Below are 14,224 nucleotides of genomic sequence, written 5' to 3'. Positions count from 1 at the left end.
CTTGATCCTTTTCTCTGTGTGTGTGTGTGTGTGTGTGTGTGTGTGTGTATGTCTCTCTCTCTCTCTCTCTCTCTCTCTCTCCTTCCTGATAGCCAGGAACTGAGTAGCCTTCCTCTGCCACGCCCTTCAGCCATGAAATTTTTGCCTTGGAGCCAGTCAACCATGGACTGAATCCTCTGAGTTGTTGAGCCAAAATAAATCTTTCTTTTTCTAAGTTGTTCTCGTTGGGTATTTTAGTCACGGTGACAAAAAGCTGACTACCACATGTCATTTATCTGCTGAAATGATGTGACATTCTTTCCAAATGTTCCTAACTCCAGTCCGGTCATGAGAAAAACATCAGACTAACTCACAGGAGGACTTTCCACACAGCACATGGCCTTGGCACTGGCAAGGACAGGACTGAGACACTCCCATCCTAGAGACAGGGCAAGGGGGACCGAGACACTCCCGTCCTAGAGACAGGGTAAGGAGACGCTTGCCTGCCTGGGCTGGCTCCTGAGCAGAAAGGACATTAGCATGAAACTTGGTTAGTGAAATCTGGAGTTTAATTACTTGGAACGGACCAGTGTTAGTTTCTGAGTATAAACACACATGCTAACGTGGAGGGGCCCTGGGTAAAGGGTACATGAGAAATCCATAACACTTTTACAATTTGAAATAAAAAGTTTATTTTTAAAAATTCTTAAATAAGTTCTTAAAACCCCACTAAGAAAAAAAATCCTTCCTGCCCAGGGTGGAGCTCAGTATGACAAAACAAGAAAGAAGAACTGGCTCAGGTTGGATGGGCCTGGATGAGGCTGGATGGCGACAATCTAGAGAGGCCCAGGGGAAAATGAGCCAGCCCGGCTCCCTCCAGCCATTTGCTGCCTCCATCACCCACACCACACACACCTGTGCCTTTGGCTGCCTTCCTGCTGTGGGCCCCATCTCTCCTCTCCATAAAAGGTCAAGGCAGCCTGGGTTGCCTGTCCCCGGGCTGCCTACTGCAGAAGAGCTTGCAGTTGGCAGCAAGGTACAATCCCCTAGAAGGCCCACAGAGCAAGCTATCCCCTTAGACTCCTTCCTGTGGCCAATGGCCAGACAACCTGCACAGGCCAGGAGCAAGATCCCAATAACCCCAGCCCCATACCTAGTCAACTCCTGCAAATTCTCTGGCCTCCTAGACTCTGGTGCCTGCCCACCTAGCCTTGGAACACGAATGTGGCTCTTCTTCCAGGCCTTGAAAAACCAGCCTCTACCTCAGAGCAAAGCCTGTCCAAGGAAGGGATATCACCTTTGTCCTTGGAAAGACCCACAGAGCACTCCTAGGCATATTCCCACCCTGCTGAGTTGTTTATCTACAAATAACAGGAGAGATCTGCTGGCCAGGTGTCCCTGACTCAGTCAGGCTAGGTGGGGATCCATAGCAACCCCCTAGCAGCCACCAATCAGCATGAGACAGGGAAATACCTGGGATGCCAGATGACCCTCCCAGTAGTTTATGGTGGTTGATAACGTGTTGGGAAACCATGTAGTTCAGCACGAACACCCCTCTTGGCTTAAACCAATCAGTTCAAATGAATCCCCCTCTTGTAGTAACCAATCACTCTTACCCAACTTGTTCCCGCCAGTGAATGTGCTAATCATGTTTTAGAGTTGTTATTTGATTTTCCGGTGGTGTGTGATGATTTGCTAAGAGATGCTATTATGTATGTGGGGGTCCCTGCCTTCTCCAAAGAATGTATAAAACTGCTGCAAACCCTGGGCTTGGGGCCTCTCAGCGTCACCAGTTGCTGTGTGTGCGCGGAGGACCAAGCTAGCTCGCAATAAACACCTCTTTGCTGCTTACATCGATCTTGGGTCTCTGGTGGTCTTTTGGGGATCCTGAATTCGAGTATAACAGCCTGCACCTACTATGTGACAGGCATAGCACTATGTACCAAGGACAATATAATATTTAATTCTCACAACTCTAAGAATGAGAACTAACAGCATCATATTATCCATGAAGAACCCCAGGCCTAAGAAGTTTGAATAACTTGCCTAAGGTCACTTGCAAACCAGAGCAGGATTGAAAAACCAAGACTCTTCTTTAACCAATTCCGGGGAACCATGCAATACAGACATTAACCAAAAAGGCTTTGGAATCAACACACTTGAGCTCAAGTTTGGTTTTGCCACATAGCTGTGCAACCTTGACCAAATGCCCTTACCTTTCTGAGTCTGTTTCTATAAAGTAGAGATATAAACAGATCGGCCCCACTAGGGGTGGCACAGAAAGTATTTGACTGAGAGAGTACCTAATAAAAGTGAGTTTTTATTAGCACTGTTAATAAGCTCTGTTGCTAGATAACTGCCACTCTCCACCACCCTATCCTAGTGACAGCCCACCCTGGCATGACTCATAGGCACAGGGGACCTCATCACCCACCCAGAGACCTACCTGAAATCTCTGTCATCCATAAAACAGTGGGCTGCAGAGACCAGCCAGTTTGGAGAGATGAGCGAAGCCCCGCACACGTGGCCTTGGCCCTGGCTGTGGAGGCTCACCTGCCAGGGCCACTCACCCTGGTCTGCATTTGTGCCCCCAACGACCCGAGCCTGTTTGCTGAATGACCGCAGCCCACAGTCTGGAGACAGAACAGAGAACCAAAGATGGTGGGCCACCCAACCACAAGGGAATAGCCAGACTCCCCACTCCAAGGGGAATCACCTCTGGCTCTGGCCTGCACAGCAGTGCTGGAGCACAGGTGGCATGAGGGACTCTCTAGAGCCACCAGGGAACCACTTCCCATCTGGAGAGCTGGCCTGGGGCATGCCTGCTCCACTAGCTAAGGAAGCTGACCTCAGCACTCTGAGCTTCAGGCACCCTCTGTGGTCCACTTTCCCCTTCCTCTCACCCCCACGCTCCCAGCTCCTCTATCCTGCACAAATGCACTAAGGGTCTTGAGACACCTGCTGGTTTGCTTAGACTCAATTCGGATGTCATTTGCCTAAATATTCTTGTTGACTGCCGAGAGGGAAGAGCCGAGGCCTGACAGGAAGGCACAGAACTATAACTCTGCCCAAACTGAACCCCTGTTTCAGCAACACACAGGGGCTGCAAGTTAACATATGGGCCGGTGGGGGAAACCCTGTCTGGTACTCAGAGGAGCTAAGGACTCCTCTCCAAGCCACTCACCAGTGGCTCCATCTACAGAGCAGGCACCAGCCCCAGCACCTCTGCTAGCACCCCAGCTGTGCCACAGAGGTACCAATGTGCTGCCTGCCTGGGCCTTTCTCCAGAACCAGAGCTAGGCTACGGTACAGCATCTTTGCTCCAGTCAAATGCACCAGCTTTCTGGGCACAGACCTAGGTGAGCAAGGTGCTGGCAGGATTTCCACCTATGGGTGCACCCTTTTGTGGGTACCTTGCACAGTGAACAGCCTGCCTAACCAGACACAGAAGCTCTGCTTACCACAGTCCTTTTCATCGGAGCCATCACTACAGTCCTTCTTTCCGTCACACTCAGGGCTGCCCTTGCTCAGGCAGAGCCCATTGTGGCAGCGATAGGTGTGTTCAGTGCAAGTGACGACGCTCGCTGTTCAAGGAGGACACAGATGGGAATCAGCTCCTCTGCAGCCCATAACTATAAGCCAGAGTCAGTGCCAGAAGCCCTCAGAAGCATCTCATGATCCATCTACCTTCCACCCCTCCCCCAGGCTGGCCCCAACCATCACACCCATGTTCTCTACCTTCTAAAAGATTCTCCCCCAACTGATGCTCTTTCTTATCATTCTTAACAGGTTTATCTACTAATCTCTGGGCACGCTGCACAGTAGTGTGTTCCTAGTGCAGATACACCAGGAAGAAATGTCCGCATCCCTGTAGGAAGGCAGAGCCAGGTCTCACCACTGTCACACGAGATCTCGTCAGATCCATCCCCACAGTTGTCCTTCCCGTTGCACCGCTGGCTCTGTGGGAGGCACTTCCCATTGGCACACTGGAAGGTCCCAGCGGAACAACCTGGGGAAGAACAACTCCTTAATGATGGCCTGACATGCCCTTCTGCCCAGGCCAAGCAGGCAGCTGCAGGGAAGTCCAGATGGCCACCTGCCCCAGGATACTTACTGCACCCCTGCTCATCGCTGTTGTCCCCACAGTCATTCACGCTGTCACAGACCCAGAACAAGGGCTTGCAGAAGTTGTTCTTGCAGGTAAATTGGTGGGTGGCGTTGCATGCTGGAGTGAGGCAAGAGGCAGAAATCAGCTGCAAGGTTCGGTTGTGATCCTGGTCTTCTTGGTGGCAGCCTCATCACTCACGACTTCCCCCAGGGAAGCCTGGACAATCAGAGCGGCCAGGGAACCACTTCCCATCTGGAGAGCTGGCCTGGGGCATGCCTGCTCCACCAGCTAAGGAGCTGACCTCAGCACTTTCAAAACACTCCATCGCCTGCTTCACCAGCAGCCAGGAGTTGCAGACAGCAGCGGGAGGGAAAGGGGCCAGATGTCTCTGCACCCAGAGGGAGGGAGGGCAGCAGAACATAAGTACAAATTCCCACCACCTCGGGCCTTCTTGCCACAAGGGGCAGCCAGCAGGAGCCATGGGGCACAATGAGGGCAGGAGGGGACATTCCAGTTTCCCAGCGTGACTCACTGCAGTGTAACTCGTCACTGTAGTCAGTGCAGTCAGCCCAGCCATCGCAGCGCATGTTCCTCTGAATGCACCTCCCAGTTTTGCACGTGAACATCCCAGGGCAAGCTGTAGGGAACAAAGCAGGTCCGAGGTCTGTGGTCCCAACCTCCCGCCCTCAACGCCAACCTCACAGCCACATGGAAGACCCAGCCTGCAAACAGGGAAGTCAGGTAGGCACTCAGGGTCACCCAGGCCCACCAAACTATGGCGAAGGGGGTTCCTACAGCAGCAGCCGGTGCAGGGCAGGGCTGGCCAAGCTCCTCCTGACTACCAGTGACGAACGCCAGCAGCTCGAGGCAAAGTGGAAGGAGGGGGCTGCATTAGCAGTGCTGCTGTACCCTCATGCCTCTGAGCACCAGGCTCCCGCCTGCTACAGGGGCAGCAGAGGCTCAGTACATGGATGATGTGCATGTCCTCGCCCAAGGGTTAATGACATCACCTATTTCCTTCATGCTAGGGAACTGTTCATATTTCACTGTCTCTGAAACTGGGAGGTGTTTGACAATTGGGGTCATCAAGCAGAGGACAAAGATGTGAGGAGACTGTTGTCACTGGCCCTGCACACATATGCTTTGGTCACAAGTATGTCTTTGGATCAAAGGTACTTGGCTCATCTAATTACACTTTTGGTAAGTCATGCAGTTGAATTTTAACTTAAACGTGGGTTCCTTAGTAGAGCAAAGATGTCTTCTGAAAGGTTATTCTATGATGCAGTGTTGAAATTTAAAACTACAGGTCCAAAATCCAAAACTCAAAGTGCTCCAAAATTCCAAATTTTTGAGCTCCAACATAATGACACACCTGAACTTGTGTGACAGATTATAGTCAAAAAAATAGGTGTACCAAATACACTATGTGTACAAGGTATATGTAAAATATAAATGAACTTAGTCTAAGCACTAAATTCACATACTCCCCAAGATATCTCATTGCACATATGCAAATATTCCAAAATCCAAAATCTGAAATCGAAAACACTCTGGTCCCAAGCATTTCAGATAATGGAGACTCAATCTGTATTGTGTGCATCAACCAATTGCTATTCACACAGCCAAGGGTTATTTTCTAATGTGCTTCAAAAATTTGATATTTATCCTAAAAGTGCTCAACAGCCATAAAGACAAGCATAGATAAGAAAAGTCACAGTGATGTTGAACCGAAGGGACAGATAGCCCCAGGAAGACAAGAGAGGAGAATCCTCAGGCTCCAGATACATCGTGCTGGGATGCAACCCTGAAGGGCATGGTGTGAACCTACATTTGCTGTCAGTCTTTTATAATAACTGCATCTGAAATAAAATTCTTTCCTCAAAAAGCTACTAGAGTGATATGCATCTTACATTTCTAGTTATCTTTGAATCAGGAAAAGCACAATGCTGATAATATATAGAACAAACAGTGCATCCTGTGTGAATCCCTCTAACCAACCAGGCCCCTGCTGCAGTAGAATTTACTCACGGTCACTAGAGTCATAGGAGAGGTATTCAGCTAGGAACCCCATGTCAGTGTAGGACTGATCCGAGTGGAAGCGAACTGTGATTTTGTTGCTATTGCTGCTAACAACAAACTGGGACCTCTCTCCACAGTACCTAGAGGAGAGGCATGAGTGTGAGGGAGAGACAGCTCAGCATGAAGCCAGGACACTGGGCATGCACAGGACCCCTGCCCCCTCCCCACCTCCAGTGCCAAGGCCTGGCGGTCCCAATCCCCAGGAGCTCACTTCTCCCCATTGATCTCCACGTAGTCCTTGGGGCAAGTGCCCAGCGGCAAGTTGGGTTCCACCAGGTAGAAGATTTTGAAGCGCACCTTTACATTCTTATTTTTGGGTACCTGGAGAGAGAATGCTTTGGACTCTGAGTTCTTTTCCTCTTCCCTGAACCCCAGGATGTCACATGGCTGGTGGGCAGGTGGGCATGGAACAGCATGAAGCAGGGACACACTACAGTAGTGCCCTTATCTACAGGGGACAAGTCCCAAGACTTCAGTGGATGCCTGACAACCGAGATAGTACCTATATACCATGGTTTTTCCAATACATACCTATTAGAGGTGCTTCTCTCTCTCTCTCTCTTTTTCCCCCCAATTTTTATTTTTTAGAGTTTTTTTAAAGCAGATACACAAAAATACTAAAATTGTACATATTAATGGGGAAAACCATATAATGTTTGATGTATGTATACACTAATATTTCAATCAGGTTAAACATATGTATCTCTTTGAACACTGATTATTTCTTTATGGTGAAAACTTTCAAAATTCTTTCCTCGCCAGGCATGGTGGTGCACACCTGTAATCCTGGCAGCTTGGGAGGCTGAGGCGGAAGGATCACGAGTTCAAAGGCAACCTCAGCAACAGTGAGGTGCTTAGAAACTCAGTGAGACCCTGTCTCTAAATAAAATACAAATAGCACTGGGAATGTAGCTCAGTGACCAAGTGCCTCTGAGTTCAACCCCTGGTACAAAAAAAAAAAAAAAAAAATCCTTCCTTCTAGCTTTTTTGAAATGTACAATACGTTATTCTGTAGTCACCATACTGTGCAACAGTATACCAGAGTTGCTTGCTCCTGTCTTTCCCTATTCCTCCCTCCCACTGCTCACCCCAGTCTTTGGTAACCACTATTCTATTCTCAACTTCTATGAAATTCAGTGACTGAACCCAGGGCATTTAATCACTGAGCCACATTCCCAGCCCTTTTTTTATTTTGAGACAGGGTCTTCCTAAGTTGCTTAAGCCCTCACTAAATTGCTAAGGCTGGCCTCAGACTTGCAATCCTCCTGCCTCAGCCTCCCAAGTTACTATGATTGCAGGAGTACACCACCAAACTCAGTTGAGATCAACTGTTTTAAAACCCCAAGTGAGTGAGCTCATGTGGTGCTTGTCTTTCTGTGCCTGACTTATTTCATTTAACATAATGGTCTCCAGTTGCATCTATGTTGCCAACAAGATTTCATTCTTTTTTATGGCTGACTAGTATTTCATTGTGTATATGTACCCGAATATTTTTTTGTTTGCGTATTTGTTTGTTTTTTGGTACTGAGGACTGAACCCAGCACTTTACCACTCTGCCACATACCCAGTGCTTTTTATTTTTTATTTTGAGACAGGATCTCACTAAGTTGCTTAGGGCCTTGCTAAATTGCTAAGGCTGGCCTTAACTTTTAATATTCCTGCCTCAGCCTCCTGATGATTACTAGGATTATAGGCGTGCCCAACCATGCCCAGCTGAGGTTTAATTTATAAATCAAACACAGTAAGAGATTAATAACAGTAACTAATAAAATAGAAAAATTACAATATAAATTCTTTTTCCTTCTTAATTTCACAGATAGAAGATTTTATTTTACTCAGCATCCTCAGTGTACAATATTATTTTTCTTATTAAATTAAAAACATTCACATTTTCACCTAAAGGAAGCACTTTAGGGTTTCTCTTTGGCAAATAAGAATTGCTTTCATCACTATTCTTATACTTTGGGGCCATTATTAAGTAAAATAAAGGTCCTTGAAGATAAGAGCTACCACAGCAGTCAATCTGAAAACCAAGAAGGCTACTAAGTACCTAATGCCCAGGTAGCGTACATGCTGAATAAAGGGACGATTCCTATCCCAGGAGGATGATTCAGGTCAGAATGAGATTTGATCATGCTAATCAGACCAACATGCAATTCCAACCTTATGAATTATTTATTTCTGGAATTTTATAATTAACATTTTCAGACTGTTGTAACTGAGACCTCAGAAAGCAAAACCGCAAAGAAGAGGAGAATACCATCTTCTATTACTAAAGAAGGCTTTTCTATTACTAAAGAAGGTTTTTGGAGAAGGAAAAGGGATGGATGATGATCAGGATGATACAGTGAGTGTTATCAATGGGCAAAATGCTCTTATCTCACTACCACTTGATAAGGACTTTTTCTCTGTGTTTCATGCAGATTCCCAGAGACCACCCTGACAGCACCTCTAAGGCACAGAACTTCAACCCCCTTTCTTCCTAGAAGCAGGCCTAGCATGGGGGAGGAGCTGGGACCTGAGTCAGCTTGGTACAGCAGAGGAAGACCCCACCTAACCCATGAGTATGTGAACTCTTCTGTTGCTGAAGGTGCTCATCTTCTCTCTTCTCCTTTCACCATTTACACCCTGGGGCATGCCGGTCCCCCCCCCCCCCCGCCCCCGTGACCTTCCCTTTCACATATAGCACCTACCTCAATGTTCCATGTGCAGTCTATGTTGGGCGGGTAGTGGCCAGGGTAGTAAGGGCTGCTAAATGTCCCCTGGGATTCACGTAAGGAGCCTCCACAGCCTGAAGAGAAAAGCATGAGGGTGGAGGGCCAGCTCCACCAGTTAGGCAGGCAGAGAGACCATGCCCCAAGGGCAGCACCTGAGGCCCTCAGCTGCCTGGGCACCTGGTTGCTTTCCCGTGAGGTGCTCATAAGTTGACTGTTTTAAAAATAGCTCCTGACCCAGGTGGTCAGCAAAGTGTCATTTTGGCTCAAGCTCCAAACCTCTGTAGCTGATGGGGCCCAGTTTATTAGCCACAAGGTTGAGCCTATGGCCTCCTGGGCTCAGCTCACCCCTAAGGCCGGCCCCTTCCTCTGCACCTGTGAGCATTTTCTGCCCTCCCCTGCCCTTCCTTACTGCTCATCTTTGGCAGCTGGAAGAAGGTGGCCTCAAAGCCAGGATGCCGCCGTTCAGTGCTGGTTATCAGCGTGACAAGCAAGACGTTCTGGGAGGAGAGGAAGGTCAGGTTGTATGAGGGAGGGTAGGTGCCACACAGCCTGTGGGGGCAGAGGGACAGGAAGTTAGGAGAGAATTCAGGCTTGTCACACACCCAGCTCAGTTCCACACAGAGGGGAGTCAAGGACCCCTTTCCTAACTCTGGACAGGTGCACAAAAGGCCAAGGGTGGGGTCCAAAAGACCCTCAATAAAGTCCCTCCCCAAAGAGTTGGACAATCCTCACACAAAGAACAATAAACACTGTGAGGACTTAGGGATAAGACTGCTCATCTTTATTTAAAATAGTAAAACCCGAGAAAAATGAAATGCCTAACAGAGGATTCATTAAGTAAATCGTGTTAAATTATAACATCAGTAGTCAAAACAACTAATACTAATTAAGAACACGCCAGGCATAGTTCTCAGTGCTGTCGTTGTTGATTTTACAGTGCTGGAGTTCAAACCCAGGACCTCACACATGCTGAGCAAATGCTCTGCCACTGGTCCCCAATCCCAGCCCCTTAGTGCTTTTATAACTACTAACTCACAAATCTAAGCAATACTATTATCCCCATGTCACAGATAATAGAAAACACAGACAGGTTCAGTAACTTTCCCAAGATCCCACAGTCAATAAATGACAGGCTCAGTAGTAAAACCCTTGCCTAGCATCCACAAAGCCCTGGGTTCCATACCCGGTACCACAAAATAATAAATAAATAAATAAGCAGCAGGGCTGGAATTCAAACTCAAGGCATTCAGAGCCCACAGTGCCAATGACCATGTCATCCTGCCTCTAATACAACCATTAAAAATGACTTAGGGCTGGGCATGGTGGTGCGCACCTGTAATCCCAGCAACTCAGGAGGCTGAGGCAGGAGGAACACAAGTTCAAGGCCAGCCTCGGCAATTTAGTGAGACCCTAAGCAACACAGTGAAACCTTGTCTAAAAATAAAATATTTAAAAGGGCTGGGGATGTAGCTCAGTGGTAAAGCACTCCTGATACCAATAAAAATAAATAAATAAATAAGATAAATGACCAGGTCAGATTGATTTGGAAAGAACAGGTAACAAAACCAATTGTACACTATTGTATTATTGTACACCATAATCCTATTTCTTTTATTCTTTTTTTTTCAGTACTAGAGATTGAACCCAGAGGTGCTCTGCCACTGAGCTACATCCCAACTTTTTATTTTTTTATTTTGAGAAAGGGTCTGACATGTTGCTGAGTCTGACCTGGAACTTGTGGTCCTCTTGCCTCAGTTTCTTAAGTAGCTGGGATTACAGGGTTGCACCACAATGGCCAGAAATATAATCCTATTTCTAAAGACTCATACACATACGTACGTAGCCAAACAGTCTAGGAGAATATACATCAAAAACTTAAGATGGGAAGGGAGGGGAGGGGGGATAGTTGAGGATAGGAAAGGTAGCAGAATACAAGATAGCAGAATACAACAGTCACTAATATGGCATTATGTAAAAATGTGGATGTGTAACCGATGTGATTCTGCAATCTGTATTTGGGGTAAAAATGGGAGTTCATAACCCACTTGAATCTAATGTATGAAATATGATATGTCAAGAGCTTTGTAATGTTTTGAACAACCAATTAAAAAAAAAGAAAAATTATGAAAAAAAAAAAAACTTAACAATGGGCGGGCACAGTGGTGAACATCTGTAATTGTAGTGGCTCAGGAGGCTGAGGTAGAAGGATCACCAATTCAAAGCCAACCTCGCAAACTTAGCAAGGCTCTAAGCAACTCAGCGAGACCCTGTCTTTAAATAAAATACAAACAAGGGCTGGGGATGTGGCTTATAGTTAAGTGCCCCTGAGTTCAATCTCCAGTACAAACGCACGCACACACACATACACACACAAAACTTAACAATGGCTACTCTTAGATAGTAAGGTAATTGGTGACTTTTACCCTCCTTGATTGATGATTTCTACTTTTACTCTCTTGAGGTTGTGTATTTCTTTGTCATAAATTAGTAAATTACAGAGGTAGGAAAAGATGTGTAGAAATCCTGACTGCTGAGCTGTGGCAAAAAATGGTTCTATCTTGGTTGGCCTGAATTTTAACCCATCATTAAATGAATTAATGCCATCATTAATCAAGAAACACCTGCCCACTTCCAGAGATCAATGTCAGGTGAACCTGACCACCTTCACCCAGGTATGAGAAGTGGGCTCCATCCTGACATGGAGCCAGCTAGGGCAAGCACCTTGGTGCTTCCCTCAGCAGGTGTATTAATCATGCCCTTTTATTATCTGTAATTCTTTTTTCCCCCCAATAATGGGAATTAAACCCAGAGGTGCTCAACCACTGAACTACATCCTCCATCCCTTTTCATTGTTGAGATAGGGTCTTGCTAAGTTGCGTAGGTCAGCCACAAACTTGAGACCCTGCTGCCTGTGGGATTACAGGCCTGTGGCACTGCATCTGGCTATTTTCTATAATTCTGATGCTCTGACATCGGGGGTTTTACTAACCCTGGAAAGACTACCTTCCAAGAGCTGCCAATCTTAGAAATGGTAAAGGACTTGCTGGCTACGGCACTTTTCCTATGCAGACCCCACACACTATCAAACTCCCACATCGTACTCAGGAGGCAGAGAAAGTAAAGACGAACTGTGGGCGACAGCCTTTACTGAGGGTTTACATGGGAAAGGAAGAGTGCAGAGCAAACATGTTTAGGATTGGCTAGTTTCAATCATTACAGTAAGTTCTGCAGCATAGGACTGTCCCTTGATGTCTGGTACCTGGCCCTGGGGTGATTAAGCCAAGGGTAGTTTGGAAGTCTCAAAGTTGGGCGCTAGGCCAAGTACCAGACAGCAAGGGACAGTCCTATGCTCCAGAGCCTGCTATAATGATTGAAACCAGCCAGTCCTAAGCCTGTTCACCCTGTACTCATCCTTTCCTGTGTAAACCATGATAAAGGCTCTCACCCACAGTTCATCCTCTCTCCCTCTGCTTCCTGGACAACCCTGGGGCTCCACTGTATGGCTCTGCGTGCTGGCCATGACGTACAGCAGACCCCCCCCCCCCCGTTGGGAACTATAATGAACTGTCCGCAATGGCGGTGGCCTCCTCATCTGTGGGTTTTACTATCCCTAATTAATAATAAGAACTACATTTTTCCAAGGCAGATTCACCTTCCTTTTGGCAGTTAGGAAGCACATCCTGCTGATGCTGGATTCGGCATCCAGGGGCCAGTGAGCCTTCCTCAACCTTGCCAAAGCTAAGGAATCACCTGAGATCCCCTCCCCAACTGGAGCCTGTGCTGAGAAGCACCCCACAACTATCCTCTGTTACCTGCAAGTTTGGCCTATGGCCAAAATCATAAACTGAATCCCAATGCCTCACTATAGTTGGTTCAGTGGCTGACCCCTGCAGCTGCCAGGCTCCTATGGCCCCACCCCAGTTCCCTAGGACACTCACCGCACTACAGCATGGGGCTCCACAGGGCTCAGGGTGTCATACACCATGACCAGGTCACTACCCTGCACGTCACAGGGTGCAACATCAAAGCTGCGGAAGGTGAGGCTCAGGACTGAGTCGGCATCCCCCCGCAGGGCCCACTGGCAGCGGGCACGGGCCGGGTAGGGGCTGTTGGGGAATCCAGGTGTGGTGAAACGCGTCAGCTCCTTGCCACGGGCATGCAGGGCAAAACTGCATTTGTCTGCAGTAGATAAGGAGGGCATGGGGTGGGGCCAGGGCTGCCCCTGGGGTGACCAACCCAGAGACCCAGCAGGGGTGTACCCCAGGCCTAGCCTCCCCACTCTGAGACTTCCAAGGCTGCCCTGGGCCTGGAGAGAGAGAAGGAAGGGGGCTTCTCAGAGGGGAATGGAAAAAGAGGAGGGATGTGCTGGCCATTGGCAATGACTTCTAGGGACCCCCTTAGCTCAAAGGACATCTCGCCATACCCCTCCTTCTCTCAGCTTTAGGGGTGAGAAGCATGATACTCACTGTCCCGGGGCCTCTGTATTGTTCTGGGGTCGGAGGCTAAAGAACAAGAAGGAGAATATTTACTCATAGCATCTATTTCCTTATTCCTGCTTCCTTATTATCATAAGGGAGGTGCCCAGCAAGAGTCCTCTTCAGTGCAATGGGCCCCAGGCACACGGGTCCCCCCAACTCCACTCCTCTGCAGGCTGGCCTTCATGTGCCCACTCCTAGCCTGCCCCAGACTCACGGAAGGCCACCACCGAAGTCATCACAAAGGACTGTAGTGCCCGAGATCTGGGTGGTAAGGAGATCACTTGCTCCTTGGCCATGATGCGCTCCGTCTCCTCCTCCAGGTGCTGCGGGATGCTGAACTCTGACCAATAGTAGGCGATGACACTGCCCTCACTAGGGAGAGAAGGTCAAGCCTGAGACAAGGACTGAGACAAGGCCGGAGGAGGTTCTGAAGACCCATAATCTCCCAGAACACAGGGACCTCAGTGCATATAGAGGCCCTATCATCCCAACTTTCTGTAGTGTCCACCGCTACCTTCTTATCCTCCTCTCAAAACGAGACATATTCTGTGGTAAGCTCAAGTTTAGAAGGGAAGGGAAAAAAATTCTAGATTGGAGTTTGGCCCCTAACTTGGGCACACAAAATCACTTTTCTATTCTGGGAAAGGAGGTAAGACCGCCACTTGCCACCCAGCTGTCCTGAGGTTTCAACTGAACACACAAAACAAAAAGTACTTTGGGTGCTGAGCACAGTGGCACACACCTAAAGTCTCAGCTACTTGGGAAGCTGAGGCAGGAGGATCACTTGAGCCCAGGAGTTCAAGGTCAGCCTGCACAATACAGCAACACTCCATCTCCAAAAAAAAAAAAAAAAAAAAAAAATT

General features: G+C 47.9%; 1 protein-coding gene across 1 annotated transcript in view; it reads right to left on the bottom strand.

The window, feature by feature from the left end:
- Positions 1-14,224, bottom strand: part of St14 (ST14 transmembrane serine protease matriptase) — a 46,684-nt gene that overhangs the window by 10,106 nt on the left and 22,354 nt on the right. Inside the window, exons 5-16 of the mRNA XM_015499049.2 lie at positions 13,576-13,733; positions 13,350-13,385; positions 12,822-13,062; positions 9,293-9,432; positions 8,860-8,957; positions 6,378-6,487; positions 6,116-6,246; positions 4,620-4,724; positions 4,094-4,204; positions 3,875-3,988; positions 3,441-3,563; positions 2,426-2,612 (exon numbers count right to left, since the gene is read on the bottom strand). Coding sequence (XP_015354535.1) covers positions 2,426-2,612; positions 3,441-3,563; positions 3,875-3,988; positions 4,094-4,204; positions 4,620-4,724; positions 6,116-6,246; positions 6,378-6,487; positions 8,860-8,957; positions 9,293-9,432; positions 12,822-13,062; positions 13,350-13,385; positions 13,576-13,733 — 1,554 coding nt within the window. The remainder of the gene's footprint in view (positions 1-2,425; positions 2,613-3,440; positions 3,564-3,874; positions 3,989-4,093; positions 4,205-4,619; positions 4,725-6,115; positions 6,247-6,377; positions 6,488-8,859; positions 8,958-9,292; positions 9,433-12,821; positions 13,063-13,349; positions 13,386-13,575; positions 13,734-14,224) is intronic.

Source organism: Marmota marmota, unplaced genomic scaffold (genome assembly GCF_001458135.2).
Source record: "Marmota marmota marmota unplaced genomic scaffold, marMar, whole genome shotgun sequence".
Taxonomy (NCBI): Eukaryota; Metazoa; Chordata; class Mammalia; order Rodentia; family Sciuridae; genus Marmota; species Marmota marmota.
This window is presented reverse-complemented; position numbering and strand designations above follow the sequence as displayed.